The 21304-nt window shown below is 45.1% G+C and overlaps 4 protein-coding genes and 1 pseudogene across 4 annotated transcripts; 4 read left to right on the top strand and 1 right to left on the bottom strand.

Moving 5' to 3' along the window:
• Window positions 1-1683: 1683 nt before the first annotated feature.
• LOC136464356 (uncharacterized) lies at window positions 1684-2379 on the top strand. Its single transcript, XM_066463314.1, has 3 exons — window positions 1684-1863; window positions 1951-2187; window positions 2263-2379. Exons 1-3 carry the CDS (start codon window positions 1849-1851, stop codon window positions 2377-2379), a joined length of 369 nt encoding a protein of 122 aa, XP_066319411.1. The 5' UTR covers window positions 1684-1848.
• Window positions 2380-3902: 1523 nt separating this feature from the next.
• LOC136464355 (nuclear transcription factor Y subunit B-3-like) lies at window positions 3903-4682 on the top strand. Its single transcript, XM_066463313.1, has one exon. It carries the CDS (start codon window positions 3903-3905, stop codon window positions 4680-4682), a length of 780 nt encoding a protein of 259 aa, XP_066319410.1.
• A 1903-nt stretch (window positions 4683-6585) lies between these two features.
• LOC136464354 (uncharacterized) lies at window positions 6586-9065 on the bottom strand. The gene is made up of 3 exons (XM_066463312.1): window positions 8625-9065; window positions 7683-8042; window positions 6586-7157 (listed from the first exon to the last, which is right to left on the bottom strand). The coding sequence occupies exons 1-3, from the start codon at window positions 8799-8801 to the stop codon at window positions 6747-6749; spliced, it is 948 nt and encodes a 315-aa protein (XP_066319409.1). The 5' UTR covers window positions 8802-9065; the 3' UTR covers window positions 6586-6746.
• Window positions 9066-9579: 514 nt separating this feature from the next.
• Window positions 9580-12294, top strand: LOC136466106 (vacuolar sorting protein 39-like; annotated as a pseudogene).
• Window positions 12295-15078: 2784 nt separating this feature from the next.
• Window positions 15079-16213, top strand: LOC136464352 (early nodulin-like protein 21). The gene is made up of 2 exons (XM_066463311.1): window positions 15079-15381; window positions 15541-16213. The coding sequence occupies exons 1-2, from the start codon at window positions 15150-15152 to the stop codon at window positions 16011-16013; spliced, it is 705 nt and encodes a 234-aa protein (XP_066319408.1). The 5' UTR covers window positions 15079-15149; the 3' UTR covers window positions 16014-16213.
• Window positions 16214-21304: the final 5091 nt, after the last annotated feature.

The following is a 21304-nucleotide window of genomic DNA, read 5'->3' as shown; positions in this document are numbered from 1 at the left end:
TGTTAGACAATATTGATAGTGATGACGACACTTATGATCCGGCCGCTGCTGATCCTAAAGATTATTTCTAATTCATGTAATACTATATTATTATTATTTTCTAGTTATGTTTCGTTCATTTTGCATCTCTATATTTGTCTATATTGTGCTAACTGGTTTACTCTTTGTATTTACAGGCACTCGACAAAATGCCGGGCGGAAGGCGGACCCAGACCTGCAACTCGCTCTACGCGAGGACGACTCAGGAGGCGGAGGCGGAGGTGGAGGCGGAGGCAAGGAGCCGTCTGGCCCACCGCTCGCACGGCCGTCCGAGGAGGGCGGTGCAGTCGTCTGCCATCCCCCCACCCGAGGAGGACCAGACAACGACCACTGATGACGAGGACCAGCAGCTGACCCCCCAGATAGGAGGGGGTGACACTTCCTCTAGGGGGGTGGCGGGGGGTTCCACTTCGAGCACCTCATCGGTACCATACTTGCGTGGGTCCTCGCAGCTCCCGGCGCGGCCGATCCCGTTTCAGAGGAGGCCAGTGATTCGTCCCAAGAGCGACAAGTAAGCATCCGTTCATTTTGCATCTCTTCTTGTTCATATGCTGAAAACCGAACTGTAGACTAACAATTCTTCTTACTGACTCCTGTAGGAACTGGGAACTTGTGTCCGGGGGCGATCATCGGCAGTGCAATGGGATCCTCGGTGGCCTGATCCACCTGTACTACCCTGGTTTGGTCACCCACGCCCAGGTTGAGTCGCCTCCCTAGATGTGGGACCACTTCAACTCCGCCGTGGACGCCGTGTATGGCACCGTACAGGAGCGGATCAGGCGTGAGTTCTGGGTGAGTCTACATCACACTACATTGCTCAATACTATGAATTCATTAGACGTTCTTGAAATAATGAAAGGACACATGATGTCTGTATGCAGGACTTCTTCACATTGGAGGAGGGGCATGACCCCGCCTGGGTGACGAAGGTGCAGGACAGGGCATGCAGGGGCCGAGTCACGGACCTATACTACGAGGCAAGGCTGCAGTGCCACATCAACCACTCGTGCGATGTCCTTGGTCGGTACCCGGGGAAGAGCGAGGCCAGGACCATGACACTCACCAGGGAGCAGTACCTCACAGTAAGTTATAAAACATTATTACTGACTCATTCCATGAAGAATAGGTAGCCTTCATTTTATATTCTAACATTTCTAATACTTGATGGCATGCAGATGTGTCCTTCTTGGTGCGCCACCCACAGAGACTGTTGGGCGGCCATCGTGGACAAGTGGGTCTCCGATGAGTGGAGGGAGAGGCACGCCCTCCGTCGGGAGTGCCACCTACAGATGGGTGGGCCGGCACACCACTAAGGCAACCGGCCCCTCAGTTCGTACGCCCAGGCCTGGATACACGCTATGCACTTATTTATTTATTTGTTCTAACGCTCAATTCTCATTACTTCTAATCGTCTTTGTGTTTTCCTCACAGTCCCAGTCGCATGATGGCCAGGAATGCAACGAGTTCATGGCATATGCCATGGCACACAAGGGCAAGGCGACAGCCCCGGACACCGTCTACAACCCGGAGGACGGGCCTGAGGCGTACAGCAACACGAGCGTTCATAGCAAGCTCACCGACTACGCCTCGGCGGCCCGCGAGCGGCATGGGGAGGACTTCGACCCTGCCACCCAGCCCCTTGATACCGACCTCGTGATGAGGCTTGGAGGAGGGAAGCAGCACGGCCGGTACTGGATGGCCTCCAACATGGTCGACTCGACCTCTGTGCACAACCTCGCCCAGATCCGAGCACAGAGCACGAGCTCCTCCGTCCCCATTCGACCTCGGCAGGCGAGCACACTGCAGTAGATGGCGGCACTCCAGGTTAGTTCTATTTCATTCGCCGTTCATTACTTTTACACATGTACCTTGCATTTGCATTGTTTAAACGTTGGTGATTGAATATTGCAGGCCACTGTGGAGAGGATGGAGGCCGAGAGGGTCGAGAGGGAGAGGGAGAGGGCCCAGAGGGAGGCCGAGAGGGCCGAGTGGGAGGTCCTGAGGGCCCAGAGGGCGGCCGAGGCGCAGAGGATGCAGGACATGTTCTCATTCATGTCGAGCCTCGGCACCACTCTCCCGGGTGTGGTGGTGCCCCAGTCGCTGCTCGCTCCAGTTGTGCCTCCTACTCCTCTGGCTCTAGGCACTCCGGTGAGTATATATATATGGTTGATCAAGTCCTTTAGCTTGTGTAGATACTAATGAATTCAATTCTCCTTTGTGCAGCAACAGTTGTCGGGTTCGAACCCGACTCCTTCGCCTCAGCACACACACCCCGGCTGGACAGGTCCACCACCGCACGGAGGTGCCCCTTCAGGCTCCCATTGGGATCAGTGGCAGTAGGTGGTGCCCTTCATATTTCATTGACTTTTCTTGATCTAGGACTTGTGTTGGATGAAGACTTCTTAGATGTTGTCATGGATTTGCACATTGGATGTGCGTGTGATGGATTATGCAGGAGGATGTGCTTGTGATGGATGTTGGATGTGCTTGTGATGTATTATGGATGTATGTGATGGATTATGTATGCGTTTTGTGTGATGCTAAATGTATGTGTGATGTCTCATGTATTATATATGAGTTTTGCGTGTTTGCTTTCGAAAGAAAGCAACAAACAAAAAAAATAGCAAATTTTCCAGCTTTGCCGAGTGCCAACACTGGGCAAAGAAGTCTTTGCCGAGTGCCAGGGGTGTGGCACTCGGCAAAGCTGAAAAAAATGCTGCAAAAACAGCCACTTCCTCAGTTTTGCCGAGTGCCACAGCCTGGCATTCGGCAAAGAGGTCAATTTTGCCGAGTGCCAGGTGGTACCACTCGGCAAAGACTATTTTTAAAAAGATTTTTTTTTTAAAAAAAATGGTTTCTTTGCCGAGTGCTGAGCCCTGGCTCTCGGCAAAAATTTAAATTTTACCGAGTGCTAGTCCCTAGGCACTCGGCAAAGCCGGCGTCAAATATTGACGGCAGTTATTTTTTTGCCGAGTGCGGGCTTGGCACTCGGTAAAGACTTTGCCGAGTATCGATTTTTGGCACTCGGTAAAGAAATTTTTACCGATAAAATCTTTGTCGAGAGACCTTTGCCGAGTGCTCCAGCACTCGGCAAAGATGGCGTCTGCAGTGGTGACCGGTACACATCAAGTATCCCAGGTAATGGTCTAGTAGATTATTTACATCTTTTTTAACAGAGGTAGAAACACTGCCACACACACCGGAGCAGGAAGTCAGAAGTACTGGAAAGCATGCGTTGGGAAACAACACAATTGCTTGGATGGTAACTGGCCTTTTCCATGCATCATGCATGCGTACCCTATCCCCATGAGTATATACACGGACACGTCCCATTTTCAAAAGATCGATTTTTTTTTTTGAAGTGATGCAAAAAAGTAACTTGCTTTGAAATGTACCGACGATACGATCCCATAATATCCGGCATCAACGTACGTCGTCAAAAGCGAAAATTTAGGCACGCACGTTTGAAATGTACTCCGCGCGTACCACTACGACGTAGTACGTAGGAGTAGGTTGAACCAAGCACGTACGTACAGTATCTCTCTGACACCGTGACACAATGGCGTACGATGATACAACAACAACAGTGGTACCCGATTCATCCATTTTCACGTTCCATCTTTCGCGTGTGACAACTCGGCCACGCACGCAGACGACGACGGAGCAGTACTTCACAGAATGCCCCGCCACTTGTCATCGTCCCTTGCCTTGCCGATGCCGTGCCTCGGTAGACGGCTTGCTACCCTGGTCAACACATCGTAGCCTCCTATTTAAACGGCACACACTAGCCAGTAGCCACCACTACTCCATTCAGCACGAGCAATAACCCTAGCTAGCTTCAGGTAGCGAGAGCGAGCGAGCCAATGGACTCCAGCTTCCTCCCTGCCGGCGCGGAGAATGGCTCGGCGGCGGGCGGCGCCAACAACGGCGTCGCTCCGCAGGCGGCGCCGCTGATCCGCGAGCAGGACCGGCTGATGCCGATCGCGAACGTGATCCGCATCATGCGGCGCGTGCTGCCGGCGCACGCCAAGATCTCGGACGATGCCAAGGAGACGATCCAGGAGTGCGTGTCCGAGTACATCAGCTTCATCACGGGGGAGGCCAACGAGCGGTGCCAGCGGGAGCAGCGCAAGACCATCACCGCCGAGGACGTGCTGTGGGCCATGAGCCACCTCGGCTTCGACGACTACGTCGAGCCGCTCAGCGTCTACCTCCACCGCTACCGGGAGTTCGAGTTCGAGGGCGAGGCGCGGGGCGTCGGGCTCGCCCAGGGCGCCCCTCCGCGCGGCGGCGGCGACCACCCCCACCTCCTCAAGTCCCGCGGGCCCGGCTCCGGAGCCGCCATGCTACCGCACCACCACCATGATATGCAGATGCACGCCGCCATGTACGGTGGCGCCGTGCCCCCGGCGCCGGGGCCTCCGCACCACGGCGGGTTCCTCATGCCGCACCCACAGGGCGGCAGCCAGTACCTGCCTTACCCCTACGAGCCCACGTACGGCGGCGAGCACGCCATGGCCGCGTACTACGGAGGGGCCGCCGCGTACGCGCCTGGCAACGGCGGCGGGAGCGGCGGGAGCGCGTCGCACACACCGCTGGGCAGCGGCGGCTTCGAGCACCCGCACCCGTTCGCGTTCAAGTAGAGTTCGTTCAGCAAGTCATCGTCGATCTGCTGATGAGGATCTGCACGTACGCTCCTGTACTCATGCATGTATCGGGCGCATGCGGGTCCTAGTGTGTACACTGCTATTTTACGTTCTGTCCCCGGCTAGCAGCTTATTTTCCTTAAAATATCAGTCTCTAGTTTCTTAGTGGTAGTATTGTTCCATGCTTGCCACCAGTATGTAGTATTATGTTCGGTAACCATCGATGAAATTATTTCCTGCATGCTTTCAGATTGACTGTTCGTGTTTCTTCTGCAGTTCTGCTGCTAGCTATTCGCGCAATTATATTGTTGATTACTGTATCGTTTATTGGAAAATAAAGTACGTACAATAGTCTTCTGGAGGCTTGGAGCTAGCGGATTGTTTGTTGTACTACACTACGTATATATGAACACAAATAGGCAAATAGCCTGTAGCCGCAGCTATAGCGGGAGATTTAAAACAATGGTAGATACCAATATACCATACGTACGGTGGTACGGCAGCCGTATATGCGTCGTTTGAGTGTGATGCATGGTTGCTTACTTGCCTTCGTTGTCGCTGCTGCTATAGCCAATAGCCTGTGCAGGTGACGTGTTCGTGGCTTCCGACGGGAGGAAACGCGACGGCCGGCGGCGCATGTTCTAGACTCTGGACTACGTGAAAACGCCATGGGCTGGGACACCCTTGCGGGCGTGGGCGTGTGTCCAAGCTCCACGGGCCACGGCCAGCCGGTTGGCTTGCGCCGTTGCGCGCCAGGCGTTCCAGTCGCGTGCGCGGCTGCATGCAGCGAGGCGCCCGCGACAAGTGCCGGCAATCGCGCAGCTTCCGCTGTAATTCTGCCGGCCATGCATGTCCATGTTCATTGTTCTCTTGTCCAACAACACACCGTCGTATTTTGGATCTGATTCCTACGTGGAGGCTCGCTACTTTAATGTATCGGCAGGTCTTCGTTCCGTTTCCCCTGCTCCAGTGCATGCCCTGCTCGCTGCCGCTTCGGGAACTGAATACCGCAGCTCGCCTTTTTTTTGTGAGCTCTCTCTCTCACTCCTCTCACACTCTGCAAGTCTGCATGTAGCTCCTTCCCTATGCCCATCTCTCTCTACTGTACGCACGACCGCGTGAGGTCAGGTTATTTTTGTTGCGGCACGGCTACACGTACAGCCTGCGTCTGCGTGCGTGACGGGTCTCTGGTTCCTCTCCTAAACTTTATTTGCCATTCACATCGAATGTTTGGATACAATAGTATTAAATATAGATTAATTACGAAACTAATTATACTGTTTGTGACTAATTTGTGAGATGAATCTTTTAAGTCTAATTAGTCAATGACTTGACAATATGATGTTACAGTAAACATGTGCTAATGACGAATTAATTAGGCTTAATAAATTCGTCTCGTGGAATACCGACGAATTCTGTAATTTATTTTTTATTAATATCCGATTACCTCGTGTGACATCTCATCTCACGTGACACCTCGTAAATTTTAATCGCGGATCCAAACCGTAGGTACAGCGGCAGGCCGCAGCACCCTACGCCGTGCCAATTGTTACTATACACAGTACGAAGAGCTTGGTTCCATCGTGGGCTCGTACGTTTGATTGTCAAATCTCGGAGTACCTTTCATTCAATCTTTTTTGAGACAACCAATTCATTCTATATTTTTTGAGACACATTCTTCTGATACTGCAACGAACTACACATTCTTCTGAAAAGATGAATGACACCACCGGCCACCAGGTTGCGAGACGTTGAACGCACTGTACTAAAATGTGGCCAGTTCAAAATACACAACAAAAATTATTTTAAAATACATGAATACCAGAGAAAACGGCAAAACGCACAAGAAATCCAAAACCAATGCGGTTATGCAAAACGGTGACAAACGTGAGGTCCCCGCCACCGTTGTTTGATTCCTTGGCCTGCTTTTACTAAGAAGATCAGTTCAGAGTACAACAGAAATTATTTAAAATACATGGAATACCAGAGAACGCTCAAAATTCCAAAATCGACGCTGTTGTGAAAAATAGTGACAAACGTAGTGGTGGTGTTCACTGTTCATCAGTCCCCGCCAACGTTGTTTGATTCCTTGGCCTGCTCAGCCTGGAGCCTGGCGTCCCCGTCTGATGTCGCCTCTGCTACGGTGCCAGAGGAGTGATCCCCAGCTTCGCCGTTTTCAAGTCTAACACACTGCCTCTTGTTGGAGACATCCGTTTCTTCCTCTTCTAGCTCTTCGTCCACATCATCGTCCACCTCATCGAATCCCTTGTTCAGGTCTTCCTCAGAATGGTCTCCATATGCATCCCCTTCGGCGGCACCATCATTGTCATTCAAGCTTCCTTTGTCCCCATCATCTCCAGTTTCAGCTTCTCCTCGCTTCCTTTGTGGAATCACATGGAAGAATGCCGTCTTCCAGTCCCCTGTTTCCACAAACTTTAACATTATCTCAAACACTTGGTTAACTGTAAGAACCTGCATGATTATTGATGCACAAGAGATCAATAGTCTTAGTACAAACTACTCCAGAGAGATCAGATATTCTAATGCCAACAACTTCTTCATGAATAAAAGTAACAATTGAGATAACTAGATATTCAGACAGTTCAATGTAACTAATCTGACAACTTGTGGCAGTACCTTATAACAAGCACAAGTATAAATACATTGCTCTCACTTGTCCAGTGTTCATTCAAGTCTGAATACTCAGAATTTCAGCAAAAGGCACAACCATGGTAACTTTTCCTCTCTCTCTCACTCTCTCTCTCTCTCTCTCTCTTGAAATGTTCCATATTTTAATGTGTTGTCAGACAATGCCTCATAACAAAGGAGTCTGTAAAGTACACCACCACAATCTATTTACATATTGGAACATTTCAAAGGCATATAATGGGTACAGAGACAAATTTGAAACAGAAGGTGATGCTTTCAGACACAAGGTTATTGAAAGTCGAGTAGTTTTTTTCCCCGTGTGAAAGGTAGAAACAGATATACACTCACCTGAGAACTTGACATTTTTAGGTAATTTCCAATAGGAAGTTTTGCAGATTGAATTCCCTGCTCAGCTGACTTTTTCAGCGTTATGCCCTTCCATCTATTTCGATCCACCAGGCCACCAATGATGTATATTTTCGACACGTCTAGATCATCAAGCACTGTCTCAGCATCTGCTGTAAGATACACAGGGTTTTCTTTACGATCTTCAAATGCTTCAATATAAGGCTTGGCCGCCTTTTCAATGATCCACTTATCATACCCAGGAATTCTCTGAAGATGGGTCGCCATTTCTCCACTGCAACCTGTCAACCACAGGTGAGCTGGGTTTGCAGATCTCCCATTCACTGCATAGCAGTACATAATCTGTAACACACATCAGTTCATTTGTAAAATATTTTCTCAAGGTAATATTAAATTTTGTGCATGCAGAAGATATGGAGCAGGAGCTTGACAGAGATATTTTACAACGATATGTAATGCAGACATAGGAACTAGTGCCCTTCTCACAAACTTGCTGTAAAAAACTCAAGAGAAAAATATGGGCACAGGGCCTCTAAGAATGGCATTGGATATGGCCACAAACTCACTAATTAGTACAAATGACATTAGGTGTGGTTTTGTAAACCAATGGTGCAGTTCTCTAGCAAGTCTGCACTTTGTAGTCCGTTTACACTTTACAGCCTTTGCACAAACATTTCAATATAACGAGTTTAACAAAAGGGCATCAGTTCAATGAGTCTTGGTTACTTAGTTTACCAATATATGAGATCTTTCAAACACATTTAGTAGATAGTTCATAATTCCATATATCAAGATCGGTCAGTCGCTTCACATAAACTACTCAGTTATAGGCTCCCTCGAGAATCATACAGACTACTGATTGCCATACGACGTTTCATTGAGTTCAGACTTCAGAACATACTAACAAGAGAACGGCAATTTCACCTGCTGCGTGAGGCTGTGAATCTCGTTGGGCCGCATAAGGTCCGCGAACTCGAGGTCCAGCACCACCTTCTGGCCCGCGCCCTCGGCCGCGCGCCTGAGCCGGTCAGCTCGCGCCCCGCGCTCCTCCGCCCGGCGGCCCACCCGCTCGCGCCGCGTCTCCCGCCGCGCCGCCACCATCTCGGCCCGGGCCTCATCCTACGGCGCGGCGGCGAGAGCGTCCTCCCACTCACGCCTCCGCCGCTCTACGTCGGCGCGCCGGCGCTCCTTCTCCGCCGCCTTCCGGGCAGCCTTACGTTCCGCCTGCCGCTCCTGCTTCTTCCTCGCGCTCTTCGAGAGCTCCGGGGGCTTGCCCCCGTCTTCCGCTGCCAGCGTGGCTTGCTCGGTCTCCGCGTCGTCGGCCATCTCAACGCACCGCCGCCGCCGGAGCAGCCTCTGGGTTTGTAGAAGGTTTTCTGGGTTTGGTCGTTTCGACTGAGAGAGGCGACTTGACTGAAATAACCTTTGGCGGTTTTTAGGAAACCCGTGTTCTCGCGGAGATTATGACATTCAGATGGACTGGGTTAAATACGCGACCCGTCGCGCTAATGCACGAGCGCGCGATACCCCGCAGCCCCCAGCATGCTACAACGAGACCACAGCTCCCAGACACTAACCCTTTTCAGTTTGTGGTCCCAAGCGCAAAAGGCTAGCGCACGATGCTCTAATCCAGCTCCGTGCTGCATGTGTATTTTCTTTTAATTTCTATAATTTTTGAACGAAGTATCCGTTTTTAATTCCGTATACACGGGTTCACTAACATATGTTTCAAAAAAAAAATAGTAGCAATTTATATGTAATATACGTGCTACAAGATTTATCAAAGGAGTTACTACAATATAATACTAAAGTTGGTACTCAAAAAATATAGTAAAGTTGTTACATAGTATGCACAAGTTGGGGACAAAAAATATCAAAGATGTTATACCAGGTAATACTATAGTTATACAATTTGAGGGGCAAATTATTAAAATAAACATGCATAAGCTGCCAACTCGGAGGCAAGTTATTATAACTTGCTCAAATCAGCTCCTCCTTTCCGCTCGAATCTACCGGCAACCATCCTCACTCCATCGATCCAAATCTGCTCCTTCTCTCCGTCAACTTGCTCCTCCTCCTCGCACTAAAACACATGAATGTAGGCAATAATGAAATTGACAGCCAGAAAATTAACTGAAATTGACAAAAAGGACTAAAAACTAAAGTAGAAAAAATGAAAAAAATACTGCAAAATAAAAGGGAACTAAAATTACCTTAAAATAAAATTGACAAATAGAAACAAAAAACAAAAGTAGACGAAATGAAAAATAAATAAATAATTGAAACATAAAACTGAAACTAAAAAAACCAGAAACTGATTGAAATTGACAACTCTAAAACTAAAATTACAATGAAATAAAACTGAAATTGACCACCATGAAAACAAACTGAAATTAAAAAAAAAAACTAAAGAACACAAAATGAAAAATGAAACAAAAAACTAATATATAGGAATTAGGAAGGCATTTGAACCTAAAAGTGTGACTAAAAAATGAAACTCAAAACTCATTCAACTAAAATTAAAAGAAACAATTAAATGGAAAAAACAAATATGTGCGACTTAGGAAGACATTCAAACCTGAAACGGAAACTGAAACACATAAACTGATGAAATGAAACGCATAACTCATTAAACTGAAAGGGAGACTCAAAAAATGAAACTCATAACTCATTAAACAGAGACTAAAAGAAAAAATGAACCAAAAAAACTAGGGAGAATGATGTTCTTACCCCTGTCCAATAAGTTAATTGTGATTTTGTCCTTTTTTCAACTTTGTGTTTTTACCCTTATTATTTCGAACTGAATGATCTGTTTGCCCCTGCTTTTAACGTCTGTCAGATGGATATGGATTAAATGAATTAAAAAAATTCTAAATCAGAAAAACAAAGTCCAAATGACCGTAGTGCCTCTTATCCTTATCTCATCGTCCCAAACGCATAGGGCGTCGTCGCTTGGGCGCGGCTTTTCCAGCGGCAGCGGCTGCAGAGGCACCAAGGGGAGGGGAGGCCACGACTCCAGGTTCGGGCGCAGGGAGGGGATGCTTCTAGGGCGCGGGGCTGCCTCCCGGTCGTGGCTCCAAGGTGCGGGCGCGGCCTTCCTCTAGGCGCGGGGAGGCCGCGGCTCACCGGCGGCGTCCGCCTGCAGGTCCCGGCATCCCGGCGGCGCCCGACCGCGGGTCATCTTCTTCCTCTGGGCGCCCGGCTTCGTGGCTGCAGGGGCGGGCGGAGAGGGCGGCTGCGGTGCCTGGACGCGGCTCCCGGCTGCGCCTGGCAGCGGGTCTCCGCGCCGCCTCCTCCCCTCCTTCCTCCGCTCCTCCTCCCCACGCAGGCTCCCGTGCATAGCGCGTATGATGCTGTCGAGCTGGTGGCCGACGTGCCGGGCCACATCGAGGCCGTAGCCTCCCACGCTGGGAAGCTCCTCGTCGCGGTTTCCAACACCGAAGGCTTCCTCTGGGGCTCCGACTGCTCCCTGCGCATCTACTCCGCTCCTTCCCCCTCCTCCGACGGCGGCGGCGAGACCCGGTGGGACGGGCCCTACGCGCTGGAGCGGCAGGAGCCGCGGTTCTGGCGGCGCCCGCCCTTAGCCATGGAGGTCAGCACCAGTCGCGACCTCCTGATCTCGCTCTCCGAGTGGGTCGCGCTCCACCGCCTCCCCGTCGTCTCTAGCAAGACAAAGGGGGCCAACGTGTTTGCCTGGGACGAGCGGCGGGGCTTCCTTGCCGTCGGTCGACAGAAGCGACTGACCGTCTTCCGCCTCGACAGTGAGAACTCATTTGCATTGCCTATTTGTTTGTTACTACTATGATTCCAGTTTATTTTTTTCTCCCATGGGGTTGACCATGCGATCGGTTTAGGTTTGGTAGAATTCCAATTGGAGGATTGGAAGTGGGAATATGTTGGGTTGTGGAGTGCGAATGTCAGATCGATTGTGTTTGCTTAAAGAGGTATAAAACTGGCACAAAATCGAGTAGTTAATATGTTTAAGTTTTAAAACTGTATTGAGAGTTTTGAACTTCACATTGATCGGTCAAATTTTCTATTCAGAGATATACCATGGTAGTATTCAGTAACTCTTTTCATCTCTAGTCAGTCTTCACGCGCCTACATGCTGAGCCCATTAAAACCCTGGTACACTGTTGTTGAAATTCTTTTTTTTTTAGATTTAGTGGCATTGGTATTATCTATGCTTAGCCTGATCTAGTTCTTCAATAGGTATGGTTTCCCTGTTCCACCTTATTAAAACGTGTGCCTGTCATAATTGTGAGAACAAAATATGTTTCATGGAAATCCGTCTCTTTCAGAACTTTTTTCTGGCAGGCAATGTGTGACTGCATCCACATTTGTAATTTGAGAAAGCTTCTGATGTGTCTCTGTTTGTCAGGTGGGAGAGAATTTGTTGAAGTGAAGGAATTTGGAGTGTATTTTGAAATCAATGGCCTGGTGTGGTGATAACATATGTCTTGGAATTAGGCGGGAATATATGATAATAAATAGCATGACTGGGGCACTAACAGAAGTGTTTTCTTCTGGGAGGATCGCTCCTCCTTTAGTTGTGCCTCTTCCTACTGGGGAACTGATCCTTGGCAAGGTATAATACTTCAATTTTTGTGATGTTGTGTCCAATTCCTGTCCCATTTCATAAATCTGTTAGATGGCAGATCTTTTTTTGGTTCCAAAGTGACATTAGTCTATGTTTTACGAGAAGAGTGGCAGATGTTCTAAAAATGTACTTATTTCCATTTTCTAATTTAAGGGGAATCTTATCTTGTGAAATTCTGAAATGTTTATGTCAAAGTTGATGTAAGACCCTTAGCGCTCAGGTTTGTTGCCCGTTCCTATTGGGCTATTGGCGCTCAGGTATTCTTATCTAACTCTGTTCATGGTTTGTTGCCCGTTCCTATTGGCGCTCAGGTATTCTTGTCCAGTTTATTAATTATGATATGATGATTGTGTTGGTGCCAGTATTTGGGTTCATGTCCCGTCTTTATCATTTTGTCCATCTCCGGTTAAATACAATAGTTCTAATTACTCTGTTAGACTGTTAGTAGCTGGCAACCAATTATAAGATATTTTAAGATCAGTTAAACATTGATATATGTTTTAACAGATATAGTACATGGTCCTTTTTATCATGCTTAGTTTTGTCATGGTTTTACCTTCCCTCTCATTTCTTTTGAGAATGTTCATGTTGCAACTCTATTTGTAGGACAATTTTGTTGTGCTACTTATGTAATAAGTATTAAAGCCCATTGTTTAGATCAATTAATGGTTAATAATGTCTTGTACAATCAGTAAATGCTGGAATGGACATGGTATATGGTTATTTGAGTGTTCACATGAAATGCATTCCTCAATCATCTGTTCGTTTTGCCTACATTGAGCAATCTATAGATTATGATACCTCTTAGGTTTGAGAAATTTTTGGACGATATTGTGTTGTGTTGCCGGACGCCGTGACCTACAGCGGAACGTGGACGTTGGCGCCGACTTCAGGAGGTTTCACCGGGAGAAGGCGGCAGCGTCCAGGGCTATGCCGACGCTGGACACACGGAAACACGGCGGAGTCCAGTCCACTGTCTACATATGAATCGATCTCTGTAATATCTTATGTAATCTCCCATCCCAGCATTATGAACCTTTTGGTCTCAAAATTTTGAATATTTATCAATACTAAATCTGAGTTCAAATAATTGTAAGTTGTGCCAAATATGTTTGACCAAATTTAATCAATTGTCAGCATACAATAAAAAAGTCTAATTCCAAATCAGGGTAAAATCACAATTAGGCATAACAAAACAGGGGCAAAATCGTATGGGTATTCATGTCCTTTTGTACAAAGTTTAACACCGTTAGGGGTGGATGATGGAGCAGGGGCAAACTGGTGCTTCGTGAATGGCACAGTAGGGGTAAATTCACAAAGTCAAAAAAAATAGGGGCAAAATCACAATTTCGATACAAAACAAGGGTACAAACGCAAGAGCCCCAAAAAACTAATATATAGGATTTAGGAAGGCATTTGAACCTGAAAGGAAAAGTGAAACAAAAAAAAGTGAAGAAATGAAACTCATAACTCATTAAACTAAAAGGGTGAATGAAAAGAATTAAACTCATAAGTCATTATACTGAAACTAAAAGAAAAAATAAAATAAAAATTGTGACTCTAGGTTAAACATATTCTTGCATCACCAGACCACATGGCAGCATATCAAAAACATTGTAGCAGTCCCAAAACACGACAAGCTGCCAACTGAGGACACACTATAACCTTTGGAGCCACCAACCCGGAATCGAAAAGCCCGCTAAACTAGCTTGGACCCTTAATCAGTATGGGTGTGGTTGCACTCTGAGTCAGCGCACGGATGAATGATTATGGTATAATGTAGCTTAACTATTAATATAAATTGCTACACACTTAATACATAAGTAGCTATTATATATACAATATGAATTGCTAGTATATAAAAATTATTTTTAAACATAGGCACTGCAGGTCTACTTTTTTAGATCCCATAATACGACATAAGGAGCACAATATCGCAAACAAAATTAAATATGAACATCCTATTTTAAAAATAGGTGAATGGCCTCAGATAAATATTGCGAAAAGTTATCGTATTTTTAGAACAGACAACAGCCCAATGAAAAGCTTCCTGGGCTGGGCTGGGCTAGGCTGGCACATGGTGGACACGCCAGTGTAAAAAACGTGACCCATCATGATATTAATTTTGTGCATGTGTACTGGCCCTATTTAAGCTCACAAAAATTGAAAAGGCCGCGGGCGACAGGGGTCGCTCGCTCGACAGCGAGCGCGACCGTGCGCGCAATAACATTTGCGATTCAGATCCCCCGTCTTCTTCATCCCGGAAGCATCACTACACTTTTTTTCGTCAGAGAAGAATAAGAGGAAGCAGATCACTAGTAAGGAAAACAGCCCAAACTTCCTTGTAAAAGCGGCCCACCCAAAAGAAAGTTGAGCCCAACTATGCAATGCGTGCGGTTTGCTTCGCACAATTGACTGGCCTTAACTTCAGTTTTTCAAAAAAAAAGAAAGAAGACTGGCCTTAACTTCAGAGTCACATACTGAGCCCAGCGGTAACTAAAAATCGAGGCTGAAACCTGAACTGCCACGCACGAATCTCTCCGCCGCGGGCTCTTACCAAGTCAAGCGGCAATCTTGGGCCGTCCACACGGGAGCCGGGAAGCTCCAATCAACGGCTCCAGGAGATCGAAGCAACGTCTCTTCTCTCCACGACTCCAACAACCCCGAGCATTTCGCACGCACGTACGCAGTCCACCACGCACTCCACCCTCCTCTTTCGCCGGCGCCGCTCCCTTCCGATCCGTCTATCCAGGTCTATATAAACACCCTGCCCCACGCACTGGTCAGTGCTCACACGCCGCAACCTTCACTTTCTCTAGAGCTGCAGCATTCGTCCATTCGGCGAAGCTATGATCCGATCGCGTAGGGCTCCATCGATCCGCTGCATGCCAATGGAGGCCACCCTCCACTTCGTCGCCGTGTTCGCGTTCTCCTTCGCCGTCCTCGTGGCGTCGGTGTCGTCGCTGCCGCCGGCGGTGTTCACAGTCGGCGACGAGCGCGGGTGGACGGTGCCGGCGAATGGCACCGAGACGTACAACCACTGGGCCAGGAGGAACCGCGTCCAAGTCGGCGACGTCCTGAGTAATAATAAGCACACTTGGTTATTCATTCTCATTCATTTATTCTTGTACCGTGCCTGTAGCCTCTCTCTCTACTTTTCCGATATAATGCGCGTGTTTGATCGATGTCGCGTCGCCGGCTCGCCGCCGCGCGTTCGCGTACGTGGTCTGGTGCATGCAGGTTTCAAGTACGCCAACGACTCGGTGCTGCTGGTGTCCCACGACGACTACAAGCAGTGCAGCACGGAGACGCCGCTGAGCCGGTTCTCGAGCGGCGACACCAAGTTCAAGCTCGACCGCTACGGCCCCCTCTACTTCGTCAGCGGCGTCGCCGGCCACTGCGAGGCGGGGCAGCGGATGATCGTGCGGGTCAGGGCCCCCACCGCACTGTACGGCGCCCCCGCGGCGGCGCCGGGGATGCCGCCGACCGTCAGTGGCAGAGGCGCCGCGCCCAGGCCCAGCCCGGTCTCCTCACCCGCCGTGCCGTCGGTCGGCTCCGGTTCCGCTTCCACTACTCCCACGCCGAGCCCGAGCCCGAGCCCGCTGCCGCAGGCCAGCGGTGCGTCTAGGCGCGTGCTTGGCGTCGTGTCGTCCGTTGCAGTAGGGCTTCTGGTCTTGGTTGCCAGTGCCATCGCCCTGTCCGTGGTGGTTTGAACTTTGAACTTAGACGTGTGCTTTCTGTTGGTTCTTGATCCATACTTATAGTGACGTCGGTTTAGGAAGTAATGTTAGCTTTTCATTCAAGATCTAGGTGAAGTACGTCTCGGTTAGAATTGGTAGCTAGGGGCCACTGGCCAGTCGCATGCTTGTTAGGTGAAAGAACTTGTGTAATTCAATAAATGATGATTAATCTACAGTTGTCATCAACTTAATTTATTTTGTTGTGCAACCTGCGACGTAGATTTGCACCCGGAATCCCGGATTGAGCTGTTCAATTTCAGTTTTATTGGGAAATTGGCACAGGTACTACTGCATGTTACACCTCCCTAGCCACCACCGTTGGGGAGACATACGAAAAAGGAAACAGAAATATTAGCACTTGCACGTTGGGGGCATTCTTCTGTTCGTACGGTGAGGCTTTCGTATTTTACCTTCTTTTTTATCTTGTGCAAAAGGGCATCATAAGAGCCTCATTGGTTGGTTGTATTTATATATACCTGTTGGTGATACCCATAACCCATATTCAAACCCTTACCTATCCAGGTTGATAGTGAGATCAAATTTGAACAAATGACATTGCTATGTGACGATAAAAATACCGTCAAGATAGCCACTAATCCAATTCAACATTCAAGAACCAAGCATAGGATATCCTCCATCACGTACTTCATAAGAGTGTTTGATGATTATTATTTTTTTAATGAGAATAATCATGTGTGACAAGGCCAATATGAAGATATATTTATTCGTCGCGTATTATAACAAGACCATTTATTCACGTCGTCGAGCTTATAGCTTATGAGCCCCACTTATCAAATATTGGAACGTATGTTTGCCTCTGAGATATTAATGATTATAAAATATATATAATAATAAGTCTTGGAGATATTAAGAGATTTTGATGTCTGTGCGTTATTTTTCATAGCTTGTTAATTAGAGTCCAGATCCAGGAGCTAGTTATCAAGAGGTCAAGTCTTGGAGAGAATCGTGTAAGTTGTTGGAGATAGGATTCTAATCCACCCGTATGAACAGATGCTTGACTGTCTTTGCGACTGATCTCCTGCCTCTTCCCTATATAAAGCACCCTGGCCAACGGGATGGGCACTCAGTCTGTTCGTTTCGTTGTAAACGATCGTTGATTATTTACTGCTGACTGGTTGGCTAGTTTAGTGTGAGAGAAAAATAATGTTTCAGCTTATAATCCACGATCGTATAGCCCAGCCGTTCGGATTAAAACCACCGTCCGATGATTTCCCGCGCACCCATAACGTCTGCCCCGCGCTCGCGACGCCTGGCACGATGCCGATTTTCTCGGATAGAACCCGCCTGTTCGGCTAGCTGGCTGGCTGGGCTGGTGCTGTTCAGCCCACTCACGCGTGCACTGTTTACATGAACAGTGTCATTCAGTTAGAATAATATTTTTCTCTTAAAACAATTTAGTCAGAATAGTATTTTAACTTATTTTTTAGGCCAGCCGAACAGCTCCAACGTTCGCGCTGGCCGGCAAAAAAATTTTCGCGCCTAATTTGACTCGCGGTGGTTCGCAGCGCCTCGTCCGGTTCTTTGTTGTTTCCTGGGGGGGTGTTTAGTTACCCCAAAATGTAAACTTTGGTACTATACAAAAAGAAGATTTCCCGTCACATCAAACTTGCGGTACATGTATGTAGTATTAAATGTTGACGAAATCAAAAACTAATTGCACAGTTTAGTTATACTTTGCGAGACGAACGTTTTGAGCCTAATTAGTCAACGATTGAATAATTATTACCAAATACAAATAAAATGCTACAGCGCGCTACAGTGCTGCTTGTAATAAATCTTTCAAAACAAGATATATTTAGATAAAATTTTATTATCGAACATTTATCTCATAGAGAGAACATTCTATTTTATTGAATAGACACGATATTCTAGGTTATGGAAAAAAATGTGCCATCTTCAAAAGAAAAATGTTCTCAGCATTCTAGATCTAGGAGAATAAATTATAGGTTAATGCGATAGTACTGTAATATCTGTGAAAATAATATATAAGATTTTATATTTACTATCTTGTATATAGAGTTGAGGCCAACAATAATGAATGTTTTAAACTATGCAAGGAAATATTTTAATAAAGAGCATCACATAAGGGAAAAACTAATAAAAATAAAAAACCCACGTGACAGAAGAAGAAAAAAGAGAACAGGAATATTGTTTAAACAAACTAAATATACCGTATAACATCTCATAAATACTATATGAACACTCAAAACAAATCACAGAACATCCCATTTATACTATGTGAACATTCTAAAATATATCATAGAACATTACTTCGAGAATATTATGCGTATATCACAGAATATAGAAACTAAAAAAACAAAACATGAAATAAGAAAAAAACTAATTAGAGTAAAATAAATAAGAGGACAAAAGAAAGAAAGAAATAACAAATGATATGAATATATTAAAGTAAATAAATAAGTTAATAAAAGATTAAACAAAACACAAAAGAGAATATGTCATAGGTACTATGTGAAAAAGTGAAAAAGAATCGACTAGATAAAGAAAAAAAATAAAAGAAAACATCACATGAATAATACTTGAGTAACATAAAATAGAATATAGAATATATCAAAAGGTACTATATGATTACTCAAAGATAATTATAGAGCATCTCATTTATACTACCTGAACATCCTAAAATACATTATAGAACATCACTTATATACTACGTGAATGTCACAAAATACATCATAGAACATCTCATTTATACTACATGAACATCACAAAGATACACCGTTGATCATCACATGTATACAATATGAACATCACCAAGACAACTGCACTTGTGGGAGTATGAGGCGCTCGGCGCACGGTAGGAAGATTTTCGTTGTTCGGCGCGTGCTTTCGATCTGACCGTTCGGTCCCTAAAAAAAATCTGACTACACAGGACAAACATTCACAAAAATAGTGAGGGTGCAAGGGATTCAACCCAAGACCCTACGGTCTAAGATGCCATTCTCCTACCACTACAACATATTAATGTTTATGATTAATATGAAATATTTTCATTATTAAACCATATCAAACTAGAAAAATATATCACACACCATCTCATAAGTACTATATGTATACTCAAAGATAATCATAGAACATTAAACTTATACTGTGCGTACATCCAAAAATATATCGTATCGCATGTATGCTATGTGAATATTACAAAAAATAACATAGAACATCACATGTATACCATGTGAAACATCAGAAAATACATCTAGAACATCACATATATACTATGTGAACATCACAAATATAACACACATCACGTGTGTGCTATCTGAACATCATGAAATACATCTTAGAACATCACATGTATTTCATACGAACATAAGAAAAATACGTCTAGAACATCACATATATACTATGCGAACATCACAAAATATAACACAAAACATCACATGTATACTATGTGAATATTACAAAATACATCATAGAACATCACATATATACTACGCGAACATCGCGTGTATGTGAATATCATATGTATACTACGTTAACATCACATGTATATCATATGAACACCACAAAATGTATCATAGAACATCACATTTATGCTATGTGAACATCTCAAAGTACACTAGTGAACATCACATTTATGCTATGTAAACATCTCTAAATATACTAGAGAACATCGCATGTAGACTACCCCGAACGTCACATGTATAATCAAGAATACAAGAAATCAGAAAAGCAAAACATAAAATGAAAGAAATAACATAGTTTAAATAATTAATTATAGTAAATAAAAGAAGAAAACATATGAATAAGCTAAATATAAAATAAAAATAATAAAATATAGAACAAAATATAAGGGAAAATAAAACTAATAAAAAAGAAAATAAAAATACATACAAAACATGAATAACAAAATATAAATATATAGATAATAAATAAATAAAAGGTAAAAGAATAAAATAAATAAAATAAATAAATAAAATACAGACAAAAGTTCATAGAGTAAATGAAAGAAAGATAGGAAGAAAAAAAAGAGAAGAATATAAATAAAACAATTGACTAGATTAAATTAAAAAGAAAAAAAAGAAAAAAATACTAAAAGATGAAAATAAAAATAAAATATCACAGAAAACAAAAGAGAAAAAAGAAAATAAAAACAAAAAAAGAACAACAAAGAAATTGTAACATCACACAACTACTAGGTGAATATAAGCGAGAAATAAGAAAAGGAAAAAAGATAATAAAAGAAAAAGAAAAAAGAAAAAAAGAAAAGAAAGAAAGAAAGAAAGAAAGAAAATAAACTAATATAGCAGCCTGCCAGAGTTAAGAAAAGAAGAAATATAAAAAAAGAAAAAAAAGAGAAGCTAAGTAACAGCCTGCGGAGAGCTAAGAGAAAAAAAGAGAAATATAAAAGTAATAAGGGAAAAAAAGAGAAACTGAACGACGTGCGCTTCGTGGGCTGGCTGCCTCCATTGCTGGATCGTGTTTATTCCGTAGACTCGGCAACAGACGCGGGATTGTATGCGGGAAACATCGGCGACCGCGTGCGGGAAACATCTACGCAGGAAACATCAGCGACCGCGCACGGGAAACATCGGCAAGTGTTCGATGGTGACTAAGGACACAATTGAGGATCTAATAAGGGGTTCGATCTCAGAATGTACCACCGCCACTGAGTATTTCAAGAAGGTGGAGAGTCAATTTATTAGTTCTTCAAAGGCTTATGCAAGCACTCTCATTAATAAGTTAGTTAATGAGAAATACTCTGGTGGAGGGATTAGAGAATACATATTCAAGATGAGCAACACGACATCTAAGCTCTAGCCAATGAACTTGAGGCTCAAGGATGAGTTCCTAATTCATTTGATTTTTGCTTATTTGTCCAAAGAGTATGAGACTTTTGTTGTGAACTACAACTTACAGCCAGATAAGTGAGATATTGAGAAGCTCATTGCAATGTGTGTGCAAGAAGAGGAGAGGCTTAAGAGCTCACATGGTGACTCAGCTAACCATGTGAAGAAAAATAAAAGGAAGAACTTTTACAACAAGAAAGACAAACCACAAGGAAAACCTCAGTGGGACAATAGCTCCTCTAAGTCACAAGAAAAGGCCTCTCAGAATGATCACCATTAGAAATCGAACTATGTTCAAGTGGACAAGAACACCTGCAAATGGTGTAAGAAGACTGGACACTATCAGAAGAATTGTCCAGATTTCCTGAAACACATGATGAGAAAAGGTGATGATATTATTACATTCATAGATGAGTCCTTGTATTAAGTTATGCA

The sequence above is a fragment of the Miscanthus floridulus genome, chromosome 7 (genome assembly GCF_019320115.1).
Source record: "Miscanthus floridulus cultivar M001 chromosome 7, ASM1932011v1, whole genome shotgun sequence".
In the NCBI taxonomy this organism is placed as follows: Eukaryota; Viridiplantae; Streptophyta; class Magnoliopsida; order Poales; family Poaceae; genus Miscanthus; species Miscanthus floridulus.
This window is presented reverse-complemented; position numbering and strand designations above follow the sequence as displayed.

Excerpts from the sequence above, each read along its gene's own strand:
- LOC136464352 (XM_066463311.1), top strand. The coding sequence starts at position 15,150 with ATGATCCGATCGCGTAGGGCTCCATCGATCCGCTGCATGCCAATGGAG. Across the intron at positions 15,382-15,540 it reads CCAAGTCGGCGACGTCCTGA|GTTTCAAGTACGCCAACGAC; the intron begins GTAATAATAAGC and ends TGGTGCATGCAG.
- LOC136464356 (XM_066463314.1), top strand. Across the intron at positions 2,188-2,262 it reads CTCTGGCTCTAGGCACTCCG|CAACAGTTGTCGGGTTCGAA; the intron begins GTGAGTATATAT and ends TCCTTTGTGCAG.
- LOC136464355 (XM_066463313.1), top strand. The coding sequence starts at position 3,903 with ATGGACTCCAGCTTCCTCCCTGCCGGCGCGGAGAATGGCTCGGCGGCG.
- LOC136464354 (XM_066463312.1), bottom strand. The coding sequence starts at position 8,801 with ATGGTGGCGGCGCGGCGGGAGACGCGGCGCGAGCGGGTGGGCCGCCGG. Across the intron at positions 8,043-8,624 it reads TTCACAGCCTCACGCAGCAG|ATTATGTACTGCTATGCAGT; the intron begins GTGAAATTGCCG and ends TGTGTGTTACAG. Across the intron at positions 7,158-7,682 it reads TAAAAATGTCAAGTTCTCAG|GTTCTTACAGTTAACCAAGT; the intron begins GTGAGTGTATAT and ends ATAATCATGCAG.